Source organism: Giraffa tippelskirchi, chromosome 14 (assembly GCF_054371585.1).
Source record: "Giraffa tippelskirchi isolate mGirTip1 chromosome 14, T2T-mGirTip1v1.2.pri, whole genome shotgun sequence".
In the NCBI taxonomy this organism is placed as follows: domain Eukaryota; kingdom Metazoa; phylum Chordata; class Mammalia; order Artiodactyla; family Giraffidae; genus Giraffa; species Giraffa tippelskirchi.
In genome coordinates, this window is record NC_137288.1 from 68,040,554 (window position 1) to 68,059,620 (window position 19,067).

The following is a 19,067-nucleotide window of genomic DNA, read 5'->3' on the forward strand; positions in this document are numbered from 1 at the left end:
ATTAGTTTCCAGTATATAGCAAAGTGATTCAGCAATACACATTTTTTGAGGGACGTGTACATATATATGTATATTCTTTTTCAGATTCTTTTCCATTAAAGGTTATTACAAGATAAGGAATAGAGTTTCCTGTGCTAAACAGTTGGTCCTTGTCGTTTATCCATTTTGTGAGTGAAAGTGTTAGTCGCTCAGTCATGTCCGACTCTTTGGGACCCCATGGACTGTAGCCCACCAGGCTCCTCTGTCTGTGGAATTCCCCAAGCAAGAATACTGAAGTGGGTTAACATTTCCTTCTCCAGGGGATCTTCCCAACCCAGGGATCAAAACTGTCTCCTGAATTGCAGGCAGATTCTTTACCATCTGAGCCACCAGAGAAGCCCATTTTGTATATAGTCCTAAATTCTTATAAGATTACAGAATGTCCAAAATATAGTATTCCAAAATACAGTATTCTAAAAGGATCATTCCCTACTTAATCTCTCTCAGTTTTAAGGAAGGTGCTTACACATCCAGCCACTGTTTCAGTCTGTAAAGGATGGAACTAAACAGATGGGAAAATAACTCCCTTCTTCTCTGCTCCCTTATATGGTTCCTGAGTGCCTAGTATTACCAGACATCATCCTAGGTATGGGGGATACATCGGTAAACAAGAGATAAAACCCTCGCCCTCAAGTAAACATACACTATATTAGATGGTGAAATCGTCTGCAGAAAATCAAAGCACCATGAACAGAGGTAGAGACCGACAGGCAGAGGAAGTGATGTTTAAGACAGGGCCAGGAATAGCCAGGGGTATAAGGTGAACTTTGAGCAGAGATCTCAAGGAAATGAAAGAGCAACCATGTAGATATGGAGGGGAAAGGATATTCTAGGCAGAGTCCAGAGCAAGTGCAAAGGCCCTGGGGCAGGTGCTGATACCGCTGAGACGTTCAAGGAGGCTCCAGGTGAGGGAGCCTGGGGAGTGGGTGGAGGTGCAGGAGGTCATGACTGGGCATGCAGGGCAGCGCAGTGGGTCCCCTGGGCCTTGTGGGTGCAGTGTGACCACAGTGGGTCTATTTTGAATGAGACAGAAAGCTACTGTGGGGCTAAAAACAGAGCAGAGATACTACCTGAAATGACCTGACTGACTTATCCTTTAAAAGGACCTTCGCTTCCAAGAGAAACAAACCAACAAAAAAATCATATTAATCACATGACATGACTTTTTAAAACCTAAAATTCCAAACATGCTTTATGTATAATATAAAGGTGTGAAAGTGTCAGCCGCTCAGTCATGTCCCACTGTTTGTGGCCCCATGGACTGTAGCCCGCCAGGCTCCTCTGTCCATGGACTTCTCCAGGCAACAATACTGAGGGCTTCCCTGGTGGCTCAGATGGTAAAGAATCTGCCTGCAATGCGGGAGACTCAGGTTCGATCCCTGGGTTGGGAAGATCCCCTGGAGAAGGGAATGGCAACCCACTCCAGTATTCTTGTCAAGAGAATTCCATGCACAGAGGAGCCTGGAGGAATACAGTCCACAGGTCACAGAGTCAGACAGGACTGAGCAACCAACACTTTTACATTCAAGAACACTGGAGTGGGTTGCCATTCCCTTCTCCAGGGGATCTTCTTGACCCAGGGATCAAAACCAGGTCTCTTGCATTCCAGGCAGATTCTTCACCGTCTGAGCCACCAGAGGAGCCCTAATACACGTGTATAGATACAGACAAAATAGTCTGTATAATAGTTCCCCTAACAAAGGTAAAAGTCATCTCAGTTTTTTTTTTTAAAGTAACTGCAAACACATGGCTCCCCAGGGCTTTACTTCACGTGAAAAGAGCAATAGTAACTATAGCTAATAAAATTAACAATAAAACAAATGCACGTGTAATAAAATTAAAATAAAACAAACGCTTCTAATTACAGGTGTGCATGTAGTCCTATATGCCTCTGGGCTATTACTTATTGGAACCAAGAGCAGACTCTGGCTGCTGGGTATATTTCAAGGCACAATTTCTCTCCCAGTGGTCTCAAGTTCAACTGACCAGAGACAGTGAAACTTGATATTAAAAAAATAAAAAAGGAAGAAGTATCAGAAAACCAGGTGATGACCATCTGTCAGATATATGACCCTCTTTTATTACTCTTTTATCACAGTTGGGGTTGAGATGAGAAAGAGAACACTTCGAGAGGCTAACTGTGGAAGGCAGCATTCAGGAAGCCCAGTGAGTTTTACAAGCTGGAGGTATACCAGGTGATAATACAGAAGACACAGAAAAGAGGTGAGGATGGCTCCTGGAAAGGAAAACAACTAAGTTATTCCATGACATTCTAAATCTTCATCCAGCTCTTTCTGATGCTTGAGCTTGAGCTTTGGAGCCCAGTCAGAAGGAATCCTGCCAAGAGAGTGACTGCAGGAGTAGTTTGATCTCTGAACTCCAGTAGCTTTATCTGTCAAGAGGTCAAGATACAGGATGCTGTGCCCAGCACAGAGCAGACATGCAGTGTTACTTTCCTTTGCCCGGATCACCCTCAATTCTGAAGTGAAAGCTCTTTTCTTATTTGTTCCTTATGACCTTTACAACAAGTATTGTTAAAACTGAAGATGCTGAATTGGGAAGGTGTACCAAGTTCTTCTCTTAAAGCAGAAGGCCAAAGAGAAGACAGTCTTACCTGACATAGAGAGAGATGGGCACCAGGGTGTTGAGAACAATGATGTAGCCCCAGAAGTTTAGGAATCCACGGTAGGAGGGCGTAGAGTCTTCTCCATCATAGAGGTACCAGGAAAAATTGCCAACTTGAGCTTCCCAGTAAGCATGGCCAATGGCAAGACCCGCAGAAAGCAAGATGAGAACAACAAAGATCTGAAAGACAATGGTTAGGCTTAACTCTAAGGACACATTCCCAATCCCGTGCATTGTCTAGACGCTGATTTACCTTACTCAATACTTTACATGTGTATGATAACTTAGTACTCTGTAAAAGCCACATAAAAGACGCTGATGCTGGAAAGATTGAAAGCAAGAGGAGAAGGGGACGGCAGAGGACGAGATGGTTAGACAGCATCACTGACTCAATGGACATGAATATGAGCAAACTCTGGGAGACGGGGGAGGACCGAGTCCATGGGGTCACAAAGAGCTGGACACAACTTAGCGATGGAACAACAACAAACACACGTAAAACAGAAACCCTGCCATGACAACACCTTGAGGGGACTTTTCCGGGGGTCCACTGGTTAAGACTCTGTGCTTCCACTGCAGGGGGCGTCGGTTCAACCCCTGGTCAGGGAACTCAGCTCCCATATGCCCCATGCGGCATGGCCAAAAGGTAAATAAATAAATAGAAAGGATGCTTTGAAAGCTTATTTATTTCTGTGGTTGATTAATTTATCCTTCTTAGCATATACAAGGTAAGGTTTTATTCCTAAAATTATCTTTCAGAAGAGAAGGTGGTGTTTTACATTCACATCCTTAAAACCTTCTCATAATATGGAACATTATCTCAACAACTTTTCCTCTGAGCAATAACATACTGTTTGGGGAAGATAACCTTACTTTAGCATGAACAATTTCAAGGAAGGCTAAATTGGGATACTTATAGAAAATGTTCGATGGAAATGACTTAAAAAAAAAAAAAGAAGGCAAGGAAATTTTACGCAAATTTCGGTAATTATTCCTAAAGGTTTAAAGATCACTTAACATTTAAGATCCTTTAAGAAGCAATACAATAGGTATTCTATTGTGGAACCTGAGTATATACTGAAGGAATGAATAAAAAAGTCAACAGCCCTAGTGCTATTTGGGTATTTAAGGTAACGGCAAACATTGGGGTATCTGTGAGGAGGAAGAAAATTTCTATGGCAAATTTAAATTTCTGGACACAGATTCCAAAAGTGCTGTATTTCAAAAGCACAGAGGAGAAATGACAAATTCCTTGCGAGGGCTCCAGCCATAAGCAAGACAGTGACATGGAAGATGCACCACAAAAGTTCAAATGAAGATTTCATGAAATGTGAGAGCAGGGAAAAAAGAAGTTTTTCTTAAATTAACATATTACTATTATACGCTTTTGACCATATAAAAGTACTAGAAGTATTATAAGTCCCTAAAATGTTTTGTGTTCAAATTAAACTGGATCAGATTGATGAAGACGCTGGAGTAGAGGGACAGGGACGTCACCTCCTCTCGTGAACACATACTTGAAAGAAAACCCTTACCGGAGAGTTGGAGGACTGTCTAATATTTAGGGCCACTCTATGTGCAGAAGAGAGGACATAGCAGGTTTAAGACTGCCATCCTCAGAGGCCTGTTTACACAGTGGGCCATTGGCTGGCAACAGGAAACAGATTTTGGAAGGGCTTCCTGGTTTCTTATTTCTTATTCTCTGGTAAGAATGACTCATTGTGCCCAACCGTTTGTGTAAAACAATATGTTTTATACTGACTACCCAGATTCCATTAGGGAGTCTGGAATTTTGGTACACACCCGGCAGACAGTGCCTACATGGCCAGACTCCAATAAAACCCAGGCAATGTGTCTCTAATGAACTTTCCTGGAGAACCAACATTTCACATGGGCTGACACAGATTGTCGCTGGGAGGATTCAGTGAGTCTGGTGTGAGTGACCCCACTGAGAGAGGACTCTTGGGAGCTCACCCCTGGTTTTCTCTGCACTTTGCCCCATGAACCTTCTTCCTTTGCTATCTTGCTTTGTAATAAGCAATACTTATCATAGTAAGTCCTAACTATGAGAACAATTATAGACTGAATTCAAGTCCTCCTCATGAATCATCAATACTGGGGGTGGTCTTAGAGACAGACTCTTGACTCACCTTACATCTAAACTTGCCTTATAGTTGGACTTACACAGTATATTTTGGGGGATAAAGGTTTGCTTTTAAGAGAACTATCCCTATGGGAAATTAACAGCAGTAAAATCAATCCTACATTGACTTCAGGGGTGTAGCCCTACGAACGTATCTAAGATTCCCTGGTTTCCCAACTGATGACTCTATAGGGTGATCAACTCAGGTATCAACTCAGGGTACCCTACAACTGGGATTCACATTCCCAGAGAGATTCTCCTATTGGAAATGCGGCATTTCTGAGAAAAGGCGAGGGAATCTCTTCTCCCCGACCTTGTGAATTTTTCTACTTGGCCCACAGAGGTAAAATTTCTTCGCATTAGAAAAACATAAAGCAAAACTAGAGCAAAAGATAGTAATCTACCAAAACAGAAAATAAATACCGTATAAACCATGTAGTTCATCAAGTAATCAATTTTCGTTCTTTTAAATCTGGTTTTCCCACTATTCTTCATTATTTTAGAGTCGGCACCTAGAAATGGATAATTCAATCTGATCAACAACTAGGAAAATCAATTCACTAGCATGTCAGTAAAATAATTCTCTTGGGTTTCAACAGAGAAAGGACAATCAGTTTCCTCATTTACATCTTTAATGAGCCTACAGATCAATTTCCCAAGAGACTTCAAAAGTACCTGCAAAAATGACCAATCCATGGCAGAAATCGGTGTTCCTGATGACACAACCACGTAACAAAATTTTATCAGCATCCAAAGGAAAACTTGTGTTTTTCCAAAATAGTGTTCCTGTAAACTTATCTAGTCGGTTATTTGGTTCCTCACATTCAATAAAACCTTTTAAAAGAGATATGATTCACGTAAGTACTCACATATGAAAGATTTTCTGGTTTTAATTAATATACAGACTGAACCAAGCAACGAAAATTTAATACAAAGTGAGACATGTTAGGGCTTCCCTGGGGGCTCAGTGGTAAAGAACCCCTCTGCCAATGTCGGAGACGCAGGTTTGATCCCTGGGTCGGGAAGATCCCCTGGAGAAGGAAATGGCAACCCACTCCAGTACTGTTGCCTGGGAAATCCCTTGGACAGGGGAGCCTGGTGGGCTACAGTCCACGGGGTTGCAAAGGGTTGGACACAGCTTAGTGACTAAACAACAAAAAGACATATTTGCACAAACCATCAAATGCTGCCAACGAATTATCCTCTTGGAGATGTTGGTGTGTGATTTCAAGTGCCATTTTGAACTTTAAGTTGGTTTCTCTAAAGGGAAAGGAAAAAAGAATTAAATGAACAAATTTCAGAGTTGGAAAAGGAATATAAAGAACACTGTACGAAGTAACATTAGGTATACCAGGAAGTGAAAGCTAAATAATCAGCCTTTTCTGTTTCAAACTCTCTGTTCTCCTTGGAACTTCAGCTTTGGATGAAGTTATCCCCTGAACTAGAGTAAAACTCCTGACCCAGGGAACGTTGGCCCCCTTTTACTGTTTGCTACTATGAGGCAGCCTGGGTAGGCCCGAGGCACCCAGAATCTTTCTGTCTCTCTCCTTACTAACTTAATTCTTACCACCAGCCCGGACTACCAAACTGCTATTTAAAACGTTCTTTCTACCATTTAAGCACACTAAGATAATTCTAGGATACATATTGGTTACAGAAAGGGTCGAGACTCTATCAACTTAATATTTCCCAGAGTGAATAACCAGATCCCACGTCTTTGAAAGGTGAATTCTATCTAAGGAAGGAGGTGGTCACCTTACCCCCAGTACTGAGCATGTTCCCCCACACACACACAGTGGAAGGCAAAACACAGGCAAGAGGACCCCCAGGGCCAGGCAACCACATGCCCTCTGGGGAACAAGCCAAGCCTCCTGCAGTAAATCACTTCTCAAGCCCCACGAAGACCGACTGGGGAGTCCCATCTACTAAGAGGTCGACCAGCAGTCCTCAACTTTCCATTCTGTTTGTAAAACTTCAGGATCTCTCACTTGTAGGAATAAGAGCTGTTTTACAGTTTAGGTTGAACGATCAACCGGCTGATTTATAGACCAAGGACAGACCTCGCTTTTACTCAGATGATCTCAGTCTCCACAGAAGCTTGTGCTCATCTAGGGTGTGAAAAAGGGGTTGACACCAAGAGAGAGACACAGGCAGTGGCCTTGGGGGTGAGCAGAGGGGAGCAGCGCCCCAACTCTGCCATCCGCTGTGTGATCTTGGGCGGGCGACCTCACCTCCGGGGCCTCAGTTTCCTCATGGGTTACGTCAAGGTGATAACACACATCTCGTAGGGTTGCTGAAAAGATTAAATGAGGAACTTCCCTGGTGGTCCAGTGGCTAAGACTCCACGTCTTTAATGCAGGGGATCCGGGTTCGGTGCCTGGTTGGGGAACTGGATCTTACATGCTGCAACTAAAGATCCCTCATGCTGTATAAGACCCAGTGCAGCCAAATAATAATAAATAATAATGATTTTTTTAATTTAAGAAAAAGATTAAATGACCTACCATGTAAAACTAATGCAACCTAGTAGGTATTCCATAAATGTACAGAAAACTGGTCAAAATGGTCAAAAAAATCCTTTCGAGTGGTAGCACAGTAAGAAAACCCAACAAAGGGAGAAAACTGTCTACTGGCAGAGACTTTAAAACTCTATTCTTTTTTTTCCCCCGAAATAGTTACTAGCAGCCATTTGTCGGTGTCTGATGCTGCTCAGCAGCTGGTAAAGGGCTCAGGCACAGAGTCTGTCATCAGAGCTTTACATTCCCTGCAAGATAGGCTCGCAAATACCGAATAAGGCAAAGAGAAGTTGGTCTACTAGGGAGTCAGACCATCGCTGTCTTCTTGCTCGTCCTACCTGGTACTCACTAGGGGAAAAAGCAAAGACAAAGAGAGGCTGCTCTCCTACAAGGAGAGGTTGCTGGACATCCAGGGGGTAGAGGCAAGGACAGACCTCAGGGCTTCCTGTCCAAGTACACAAGTTTCACTTAACAACGGTTAGCCTTCCAAAGATGAGCTTCCCAACCCGCCCCTCTAAGGCCCACTCACCCGTCCAGTTCGGCTGTTTCCACGTAGCAGAGGCTGTTAGGTTCGGAGCTCGACAGCAGCAGGATGTCAGCCTGTTTCAAACAAAACACAGCGGTCACGCAGAGACCCCGCGCCCGAGAACAAAACACAGCGGTCACGCAGAGACCCCGTGCCCGAGGCAGACCTGGGTGCCAGGTCAGACAGAGGGTAAGGGATGAGGTGGCAGAGCTTGAGCCCACTTACTGGGATGAAGTCATTTTTTTTTAGGCGAATGACATCTCCGACTTGAATGTCTTTCCACTTGGCAACTTTGAACCTGAATGTGAAAAAGAAGGACAGTTCAGTGGCACTCTTAAAGTTACTGGCAGAGGATTTGGATTATGCTGTCTGGGAGCCAAAAATTCTGGGAAAACATGTACATCCCAGGGGAAGGTCAGCCAGCTGACGATTAAGGGGTCATGAGGATCGTCTTCTCCTCTGGAGGAAGTAATAAAGGCGGTGCTAACTTTGATGTGTTCCTTTCCATTCTATGTTGCATAATCGGCGGTCACTGGGGGCTCCTTAAATGTGCAGGAAGGAGACACATGCCACCCCTTTGTTTTTGCTCATCCCCTGTGCTCCCAGCCCTTCTGCTTCCTTCCACTCAGGTATCCATCACCTGCTGATCCCAGGAGACAGAAGCATTATGGATCCCACATAGCCATCTGGAATCCTCATGACGCTTTGGTTTTTATACATATTTGGCTGCATTGGGTCTTAGTTGCAGCACTCGGGATCTTTGATCTTTGTTGCAGCATGCAGGATCTTTAGCTGTGGGATGCAAACTCTTAGTTGCAGCAAGTGGGATCCAGTTCCCCAACCACGGATCGAACCTGGGTTCCCTGCATTGGGAGCCTGGAGTCTTAGCCACGGGACCACTAGGGAAGTCCCCAACTCTAGTTTTTAACTTGTCTCCTCTCTATTATTTAAACTTATCTTTTTAATGAATGTATCACTTTTCTAATAAATCTCATAAAAATATTGATAAAATAAATAGATTGCTTCCTCTGGTATTAAATTCTCCCAGAAACACCCATTTGACTGTCTAACAAATGAAGATTAAAAAAATTTAAAATATAGTATGGGCCGACCTCAGAGATACTGCAGATGATGACATTTCTACACAACTAATTCTAATAAAACTCAGCTCATAACAAGAAAGATGAAAACAAAATGCTCTGAAAGCCCAGCGAAGAAAGAAACCACTGTAGCTGGGGATTCATGAAGGGTTTCAGGACATTTGGGCAAATCGCTGGGGGAGAGCGGAGATGGAGTTGCACATTCCAGGCTGAAGGAACTCAGGGGGACTGAGGACACAGCCCTCCAGCAGCCAACTGCCTGGACTCCAACCTGGGGAGAGCCTCATCTTCAGAAGTGGAGAGGGGCCTTTACAAAGAAGAGGCTCATGTGCCATTAGACTTCCAAGTTCAAATAGTTATCTCTAAGGTTGCTTCTAGATGTATTTGTATATTACATCCTTGGATGAAAAGTCACACGTTCAGAAAGGCACGGTACCTGCCATCCTTAATGACTTCACACGTCCTGTTGTTGATTTCCTTGTCCATTTTATGGCGCGCCTTGAGAGGAGGGATGGGAAAAAGTTATTTTAATCAACTCAAAACGGCGAGTATGAATGCCACTAGAAAATACGCTTGCAGCAGTAAGGAGCTGGTTGCATGAGAAATCCTTACCACATCATCCACAAGGTCTTTGATGGCCGTGATGCCCAGCACCACAAGCAGGGGCACCAGCGTGGTGTACCATGCCAGGGTTGAGATTTGAGGGATTGCCTGAAAGAGATTAAAAAAAGGCAGACATGTGTGCCTAGGAAGACACAGCAGAGCTACAGGCAACTGCTGATTCTAAGCCTAAGCTCCACCGTCATCCAGCTGGCATCCTGCACAGCAGGCATGGAAAGGTGCCGAAGCATCCAGCTAACCCTCCTCCTGCCTCTCTCTCTAGCTTCTGGCTTCCTCCTAGGCCTAGAGACAGAGACAGACGTTACAGAAAAACCCACATGAACTTTTCAGCCAACCCAGTACTTAATCTCGCAGACTGCAAGAATTACGTGAAGGACACAGTGCAAGGAAAGGGCTGAGGCTGTTACTAGTACCCGCACCTGGATGGCTGTGCCTTCAGGAAGGATAATCAAGGTGTGGGGAGATGGGGGGAGGAAGTTCATTTCCCACATTACTGTGACTATAATAAGCTAGAACGCCCTGTTTCCTTCTAGAAGGAAGGAAGGGAAAGTGGCCCACTCGTCATGCAGCAGTACTGTAAACCTGGCAGTGCTCTCTACACGAGCCTGTCTCTAAGGTCCCGCTTGATAAGACCATCCCTTATGATCAAGTCAGCAGGTCTCAGATTCCACTAAGCCTGTTGAGGGTCTAGTTCTCCCTCCTGAGTCTTCCCTCCCCCCGTGCGTCCACCATCTCCACTCAGACACACAGGTTACAGTTTCACAAAACTACACTGGGCAAATCCCAGCGGTGAGACTGTTTTCCCAATCAAACACTTGACATAAAGAATCTGATGAGAGGTGGGTCATGGAGGATCCTGCTGTGATTTATGTCGGAGAGTGTTTTGCCTATGTTTTCCTAAAGCAAAAATAAACAAATGGGACCTAATTAAAATTAAAAGCTTTTGCACAACAAAGGAAACTATAAGCAAGGTGAAAAGACAGCCTTCAGAATGGGAGAGAATAATAGCAAACGAAGCAACAGACAAACAATTAATCTCAAAACTATACAAGCAACTTCTGCAGCTGAATTCCAGAAAAATAAACGACCCAATCAAAAAATGGGCCAAAGAACTCAACAGACATTTCTCCAAAGAAGACATACAGATGGCTAACAAACACATGAAAAGATGTTCAACATCACTCATTATTAGAGAAATGCAAATCAAAACCACAATGAGGTATCATTTCACACCAGTCAGAATGGCTGCTATCCAAAAGTCTACAAGCAATAAATGCTGGAGAGGGTGTGGAGAAAAGGGAACCCTCTTACACTGTTGGTGGGAATGCAAACTAGTACAGCCACTATGGAGAACAGTGTGGAGATTCCTTAAAAAACTGGGAATAGAACTGCCATATGATCCAGCAATCCCACTGCTGGGCATACACACCGAAGAAACCAGAATTGAAAGAGACGCGTGTACCCCAATGTTCATCGCAGCACTGTTTACAATAGCCAGGACATGGAAGCAACCTAGATGTCCATCAGCAGACGAATGGATAAGGAAGCTGTGGTACATATACACAATGGAATATTACTCAGCCATTAAAAAAAAATACATTTGAATCAGTTCTATTGAGATGGATGAAACTGGAGCCCATTATACAGAGTGAAGTAAGCCAGAAAGAAAAACAACAATACAGTATACTAATGCATATATATGGAATTTGAAAGATGGTAACGATAACCCTATATGCGAGACAGAATAAGAGACACAGATGCATAGAACAATTTTATGGACTCTGAGGGAGAAGGTGAGGGTGGGACGTTCTGGGAGAATAGCATTGAAACATGTATATTATCATATGTGAAACAGAACACCATTCCATGTTCGATGCATGAGACAAAGGCTCAGGGCCGGGGCAATGGGATGACCCAGAGGGATGGGATGGGGAGGGAGGTGGGTGGGGGGTCCAGGAAGGGGAACACATGTAAACCCATGGCTGATTCATGTCAATGTATGGCAAAAACTATTACAATATTGTAAAGTAATTAGCCCCCAACTAAAATAAATAAATTTATTAAAAAAAAAAAAAGAATCTGATGAAACCAAGTGGAGATGCCATCCTTTGTAACCGGCACATCAAGCGCTAAAGGTGGAAACTCTGAGTGCCAACTAGAGGGTATACAGTTTCTCTGATTGTAAAACAGTTCCTAGACAGACAAAAGTGATGCTCTCCAGATTAAGTGGACTTCTTGCCCCAAGTAGGAAAAAAAAACACTTTTTTTTCAGGAAAAAAAAAAGGTCTTTCCAGTGTAAAACCAGGTCAGAAAAATAATTTGAGAATTATGACCAAAATCCTAATAGAAATCAATAACCTTTTGGCAACTAAATAAAAAATAAAAGCCAAACATAAAAAATAGATTTAATTTTAAGGTACAACTGTTTCACAAAGTGAACATTTGAACTTGACTCACTTCAGGAAAACCAGTTTTAACAATGACATCAGTATGTTTTAACTCTGACATCAGTATGAAACTGAACTTTTTAAAATACAGAATTAAAATAACATTCGCATTTGCTCAGGTTCAGTGTTCATGTAACACTGTTCATGAACTGATTCTGAGTATTAGTCACATTGTCTTACATCCAGAACCCAGATAACCATGTAGAAAACTTTCAAGATTGTTTGTATTTTATATATAATTTAAACACTAACAACCTGAATGTTGTTGAGTCATCGTAATTCAAAACAGATTTAAGATATCAAAGGGTATTATTACCTGTAAGATGAGAAGGACCAGGAAATAGAAATTGGCTGCTCTCTTAAACTGCTCAAACAAATTCATTGGTAGAAAGGTCAACGCATTGTACTTGTATGTTTTAATTGCGTTATTCTGTTGGAAAAAATGAGAAAATCATTCTAAATGGTCCCACACTTACCACAATACACAATGTATGAAGTGAAAGTGAAAGTTGCTCAGTTGTGTCTGACTCTTTGTGACCCCTTGGAATTCTCCAGGCCAGAATACTGGAGTGGGTAGCCTTTCTCTTCTCCAGGGGATCTTCCCAACCCAGGAATCGAACCGGGGTCTCCTGCGTTGCAGGTGGATTCTTTACCAGCTGAGCTACCAGGGAAGCCCAGACACAAAAATCAGCCCTCTGGCCTACAGGCACACAAGGATATAATTTGTTTGAAAGATGCTGAGATTTTCTTTAAGTTTTTATTTCTAACTGGGCCTTGAAATGACGCCTTGGAGGCTTATGTCAGAGAGAGTCACAAGACACAGACATTTCACCTCAAAGGTCTCTTTGGCAACTCTCACTGTGACCAAACAGATCCTGCTGTTGGGTTCCTTGATCTCTTAGAGCCTCTTAGAAAACAGGGCAAAGATGAGGAGAAAATGAGAGATGTCAACATGGGTGGAAAAGGAACATTCTTATAAGAGCAATGGAGGGTGTGTAAGAGTAAAAGACACAGGTGTGGGTTGAATTGTATGCCCCTCAAAGATACACTCAAGTTCTGACCCTGTTACCTGCGATGGTCATCTTATTGGGTTGGCCAAAAAGTTAGTTCGGGTTTTTCCATCAGATGGTACAGAAAAATCCGAACGAACTTTTTGGCCAACCAAATATTAGAAATATGGTCTTCGCCAAGGTGATCAAGTTACAGTGAGGTCACGCTGGATTAAGGTAGATTAAGGTCTAATCCAATGATTAGGCCTGCTGGCCTTTGTAGAGGAAAATTGGGCACAGACAGAGAAACATACAGGGAGACAGATTGCAGTGGTGTGTAGCCAAGGGTCACCAAGGACTGTCAGCCAGAAACCAAGGAGAAGTTTGCAGCAGTCTCTCCCGCAGATCCCCCAGAAGGAATCAGCTCACTGACACCTTGATTTTAGACTTCAGGCCTTTTCAAATTGGAAGAGAATAAATTTCTGTTGTCTTACACCACCCAGCTGGTGTTATTCTGTGGAGCAGTCCCAGAAATCTAACAGACAACATTTCAGCCCAAACTTAACTCATGTTCTTTATATTTCAATGGTAATAAGCATTTGGGGGGTGAAAATATCTTCAAAGTTTCTGAATCCATCACAGGCCAAGGATGGAGAGATAAGTTACCAAGATTCCTTTCAAATTCTTATTACTGTCAAAAAGCAAGGCATCTGTGATATTACTGTATGCTCTTTTATAAAATTTTTTAAAAAGAGCTTTGTATATTCAGAGGGAAAATTTCAATCAACTTTATTTTGTTTCACACTGCCCCATACACCCTTAAGGTAGTTCATCTTAATGCAATGAGAAAAAAAGGACATTCTAGGAAATCTACAATAGGACACAAATAGACTCACAGACATAGAGAACAGATTTGTGACTGCCAAGGAGAATGGACTGGGAGTGTGGAGCTAGCAGATGAAAACTGTTATATATAGGATGGATAAACAACAAAGTCTTATTCAATGTCCTGGGATAAACCAGAATGGAAAAGAATTTTTTAAAGAATATATATATATATATATATATATATATAAACTGAATCACTTTGCTGTATAGCAGACATTGCTACAACACTGTAAATCAACTATACTTCAATTTAAAAAATGACATTCTAGAGAACTAACAATGACTGTCAGTGGCCCCAGGCCAGGGGTTACCCGGAAGGCAGGTGTCACACAAAGCAAGTAAGCATCATGGCTATTGGGGAAAAAAAACAACAACTGGCTTTTAATAAAGCTAACTAATTAAAATCAACTTACCGCATATTTGCTCTCCTTAATGCAAAAGAATACTGTGTTCGTAAACTGAGGTTGTTCATGGAAGCGTCGATCATTGGCTTTGACTTGCCATGTACAGTCTTTAAAAAAGAAAGAGAAAATTAGCCTGTTGCTAAGGGTTGAATTACGTCTTTCCTAGATTCACACATTAGAGCTCTAACCCCATCCCGTACCTCAGAGTATAACTTTATTTGGAAACAAGAGTGACTCAGATGCAATTAAGTTAAAGTGGGGTCATCAGAGAGGACCCGAATCCAGTACGACTGTTGTCCTTATAATAAAAGGAAACCAGGACACAGAGATACCCATGGAGGAAAGACAGTGAAGCCAAGGAGAGAGGCCTGGAGCAGTCCCTTCCCTCACAGCCTTCAGAAGGAACCAACACACCACAGCACACCGATCTCAGCCTTCTAGCCTCCAGGACTGTGACATCACACACTTCTGCACTCAAGTCACCCAGTTCGTGGTAATTTGTTAGGGCAGCTTCAGCAACCCAATGACCATGTTAGAAATTGAGCACTGTTCATTCCCAAGGACTTCCATCTCTATGCTGGTTCCTGACTGGCACAGAGCTACCCAAGGAGTTGACCTGGGGCTCCCAGGAGGGTGGAGGGGTCAGCTACATACACAAACAAAGCAACAAACCACCTAGAGTCAAGGAATTTCAGGAACCTGTGACTGAATAAAATTAAACTGGTTTCTTTAGAGTCAAAGCTTTCTGAGATTCTTGTATGCTAATGGATAACCTTAAACTTCAAGAGGATAAAGAATTCGAGGTTTCCAGTCTCAGGGACCGAAGAATCTGTGTCCAGAAATATCTGGCAGAAACAGTGTTTCCCAGAACATACTTGGGACATACCATTCTTGTGTGTTCACAAGAGAATGTCCATCCCATCGCATGGAAACATTCCCCCTTAGTTTTGTCAACAGCTGCACAAAGGAAACCAAGAGTACACATACGTCAACAAAATCTGCGGGTTCTTCTCTCCCCTCAAGGCACACTCTGACGGCAGGCTTACGTCTGTTCTTGATTCTAGCAGCACACAAGAAATGTCCTTCCACTGAAAAGTACTTGCAAGGGGTCGCTCAAAACACTTGCTTACTAAAGTGGGGCTAAGCATCTTTAAAAAAAGCAGAACCAACTTTCTGCACTAAAATATGGTTAAGAAAAGTGAACGTGGCTCCCGCCCTCTTAGACACGGCTCCGCTGGAGGAGGCCCGGGCCCCTGGTGTCACTCAGCTGGAGGGTGCTTCACCGAGTGACCCATGTTCCGTGTTCTAAAGAAGTGAGTTCTTTGAAGAAAATTGCCCTTCATGTAAAATGTCAAGACAGACAGATGACAGTTAAAAAGGAAGTCAGAATGACACTGATCTGTACTGGGAAAATTCCTAAGTAGGAATATGGGGGGAAAATTAAGAGGGGGAAGGAAGGACGCAGAGGAAGAAGGGAGAGAAGGAGACAAGGCAGGAGGAGAGGACGCAGACTGGCTGCGCGGGTGCAGGGCGGAAGCAGGAATGAAAGGGGTCAAGCACCTGCTGAGTGTCCTCTGTGGGTCTGGGAAGGGCATCCAGAGGGGTCAGAATAATATACTTGGGGAGAATTCCACTGGCCATCCAGTGGTTAGGACTTGGCATCACTGGGGCCTGGGTCCCATCCCTGGTCAAGAACTAGTGGTCTCTCGGTCACATAATAATAATAATGATATTTTTAAAGTCATCTGAAAGGGGTTTTGAGGACCACCAAATTCCCCTATCTTTGGAAAAGACTCTGGATAGCCAAGATCAAGTCTGAGCTCCATGCAATGCCTGTGTTCTGAGGGTAGCAATCTACTAGAAATATGACCTGGGAGCCGCATGATCAGCAAAGAGCCCTGGGCAGTAGAATGTGAAGGCAGAGCTGGAAAAAAACAGAGGTGAGCGTTTCTACCCACTACGTGCCCCTCTGACAATTCCACAGGCACCCAACCCCGTCCATTTCCTTGTCCTGAACCACACATCTGATAACATGGCAGCAAGCCCAACAGCAAAGTTCATCCCTACATGCACCAAGCCTATTCTCAGCCAGCTCATCGGATACCTACATAGGGTAGATTCCATGATGGCTATATAAAACTTAAAAGTACAGTGAAAGAAGGAATGAGGAAGAAACACGTTATTTACTATTTGGGCAATCAACTAGAACTCCCCTTGCTAACTCGTCCGGCGACTTCAGCTTTATCCGCGTTTGAACACTATCCAGTCTGGACCTGTTATGACAGAGGCCACATTCCTCATCAGACTGGCAGTAATTCCATTTCAGCGAAGCTCAATTATAGTGATTTCAGTGCCTTCTGATACTCAATAGCTTAAAATTACAGCCAGACATCCACAGGAAGACCTGATCCTGCCCAGTGTTTGAGACAGAAAGCTGAGGAGGGGAAAACGGTGTAGTTGAGCAGATGGCCTCCCGAGGTTTCGGAGCCCGTGGCTGGGGGCGGCCCTCATGGGCCCACCTTCACATCACCTCCCCGTCAAGACCTCCCCACACAGAAGAGAAGACGGGCACCTTCTGACCAGAGCAGGAGGAATCACTACCTAAGTGGGATTTCATGCTTTGTGTGTTTTCCTACAGGTGAAACCTCTTTGGAAAACAAACAAACAAATCAGCTTAACAGGCAGCAGAATCCTGGAGGGAGAGACGGGGGGGCCGGGAAACACAGGGGAAGCAGGCTTCTGGCAGGCCTGGAAGGGGGGTCGGCAATGACGGGGAAGCCAGACAAAACCAGAGGTTATTCTGACTGAGGCTGGAACGAGGTGCAGCTAGAGAGTCAGAAACAGAACAACTTCCTGGCAATTTCCGTGAATGGGAAACCAGTTATGTCACTGGAACTGAAGGGACCCGGGGGGAAAAACATTTTCAGCTTGAACTATGGAGCAAACCTGGAGTGTAAAGACGAAAGGATTGGCTTCCTCCTGGAGTGGAAGAGCTAGAAGAAAAGACCGCAGGCATTTGCAGGGTGAGAGAACTAGTAGGAAATGAAATGGAAAAGTCACAGGAGAGAAAAAGCACAGCCATAAAAGTCAGCTACGTTCTATAACCCCAAATGACAGGTTGTCTATGGCCGTTTTCAAGAAACATCACTGGTGCTGACTAAGTTGCGACAGAGGCCATATGAGTCACAAAGCCTGAAATAGCTACTACCTGTCCCTTGGCGGAAAATGTCTGCCAATCCGTGGTCCAGAGCCGGCCTTGAAGCGGCCCTGATTCAGGGCAGGGAGCACTCTTTGCTGCATCACAGCCCCTCGTGACAAACAAAGACCTACACGTTTTCCCCGTTACTAAAAAGTCAAAACCATTTTATATTCACAAAGGGCTGAACAAAAGTTACAGTGATTCCAAGGTTCCTGGGTGTGGTAACAAGCAAATTCTTCCACACTCAGCTCCTTTCTAAAAATAGAGACATGAAGCAAGAACCTTCTGTTTTCTCTGCAGAACTTGACGGCTATGGTCCACCAGCCCTACCACACTGAGGACAGGGTGTACTTGTTGCAGCCCATCAGGTTTCATCCGAAGCTAAGAGAAAGATGCCGCCTCCTGGAGCATCCGTCCTTTGCACCTGTTGCTACTGCCCACGTGAGGACAGACAGGTGCCTGGTCTCCAGATCCCAGCACGTTACCTTTTTTGAACGGCTCCCGGGTTTCCTCTGCTTCTTTGTTGACCCGATTCTGCTGTGGTTCCACCGCAGGCTCCTGGCCGTCAAGCTCATCTTCCGTCTCATCGTCACTGTAGGGGACCACTTCATCATTGGGCTGAGAATCCTCGTCAAACGTCGTTTCTGAGTCCCTTTCTGTACTCATTCTGCTGGCAAACTGGAACTACCTGGTTTAAAAGAAAGGGAAACCAGGGTGAAATAGGACCCATGCCTAGTTTTTGGTTGAATTCTTCCTGCATTTGCTTATGACACTTTTGACAGAACGTTATTTACCCACATGGAAATATGACTGATGAAGGACCCCCAAAATTCAACCTATCATGCAAATAAGAACAAAACCATTCATTATTGATGAAATGCTTGGGTGAGAATTTACAACAACAATAATGTAGCTGCCAACTTTTTTTAAGGGTACACAAGCTTTAAGGTTTTATTTCAAATCGTGTGTCTCTACCCAGCACGATTAACTGGTTCACAACCAACATTAAAATAAAATGAAACAGATTTTAAAATAGTACTGTTTTTAAAAGATTTAAAAGATTAAAAGATTTTAAAAGAGTACTGTTCGGTTAAACACTTTTACAAAGCTGACACATACATATGTTTATTTGCATTGTGGGTCTTAATGGAATTGAATTTCTCTTGGGAAGTGTGCCCTGCTTTCAAAGTTTGAAAACCACTGTCCTACAATATCTGGTTGCTATTAACTTTAATATTCTGAGATTTTACCGTGTGATGTATTTTAAATACCAGCTTAGTCCTCAAATTTTCCTAATGGATTCTTGAAAACACATTCTAGCCTATTTTCCTAACTGTCACCACCCTCTCCTTATATTTAGAATTTGTGTTTGTGTATATACCACTGCATAAAGTGACACTACGCGAGGGCCAAGTGCAACCTCAGTCATATTTATATTAGGAATATATTTACACTAATACTTTCTGGCATTATTTACTGACACATTAGCATTATACCTACATGTACTCGATATCATTAATAGTGGCAGCTCACATTTATTTAGTGTTAACTGCATGAGGGACTCTGCGTG

The 19,067-nt window shown here is 43.4% G+C and overlaps 1 protein-coding gene and 1 long non-coding RNA gene across 8 annotated transcripts in view; one reads left to right on the forward strand and one right to left on the reverse strand.

The window, feature by feature from the left end:
• LOC145534743 (uncharacterized) overlaps positions 1-3,347 on the forward strand; it is a 46,087-nt gene extending 42,740 nt beyond the window's left edge. The window contains exon 4 of the long non-coding RNA XR_014074938.1: positions 2,138-3,347. This is a non-coding gene — a long non-coding RNA (uncharacterized LOC145534743). The remainder of the gene's footprint in view (positions 1-2,137) is intronic.
• ATP8B1 (ATPase phospholipid transporting 8B1) overlaps positions 1-19,067 on the reverse strand; it is a 107,360-nt gene that overhangs the window by 31,910 nt on the left and 56,383 nt on the right. For 5 of the 7 annotated variants that reach the window (XM_081562927.1, XM_081562932.1, XM_081562931.1 and 2 more), the window contains 11 exons: positions 17,983-18,185; positions 14,308-14,405; positions 12,334-12,447; positions 9,562-9,660; positions 9,386-9,447; positions 8,075-8,147; positions 7,853-7,923; positions 5,985-6,067; positions 5,483-5,641; positions 5,231-5,319; positions 2,654-2,844 (listed from right to left, as the gene is read on the reverse strand). In XM_081562927.1, the coding sequence (XP_081419053.1) occupies positions 2,654-2,844; positions 5,231-5,319; positions 5,483-5,641; positions 5,985-6,067; positions 7,853-7,923; positions 8,075-8,147; positions 9,386-9,447; positions 9,562-9,660; positions 12,334-12,447; positions 14,308-14,405; positions 17,983-18,163 (1,220 nt within the window). In that variant the 5' untranslated portion in view covers positions 18,164-18,185. Of the gene's footprint in view, positions 1-2,653; positions 2,845-5,230; positions 5,320-5,482; positions 5,642-5,984; positions 6,068-7,852; positions 7,924-8,074; positions 8,148-9,385; positions 9,448-9,561; positions 9,661-12,333; positions 12,448-14,307; positions 14,406-15,071; positions 15,127-17,982; positions 18,186-19,067 lie in introns of those variants that run through there. The other 2 variants (XM_081562928.1, XM_081562933.1) reach the window with 2 other exon arrangements.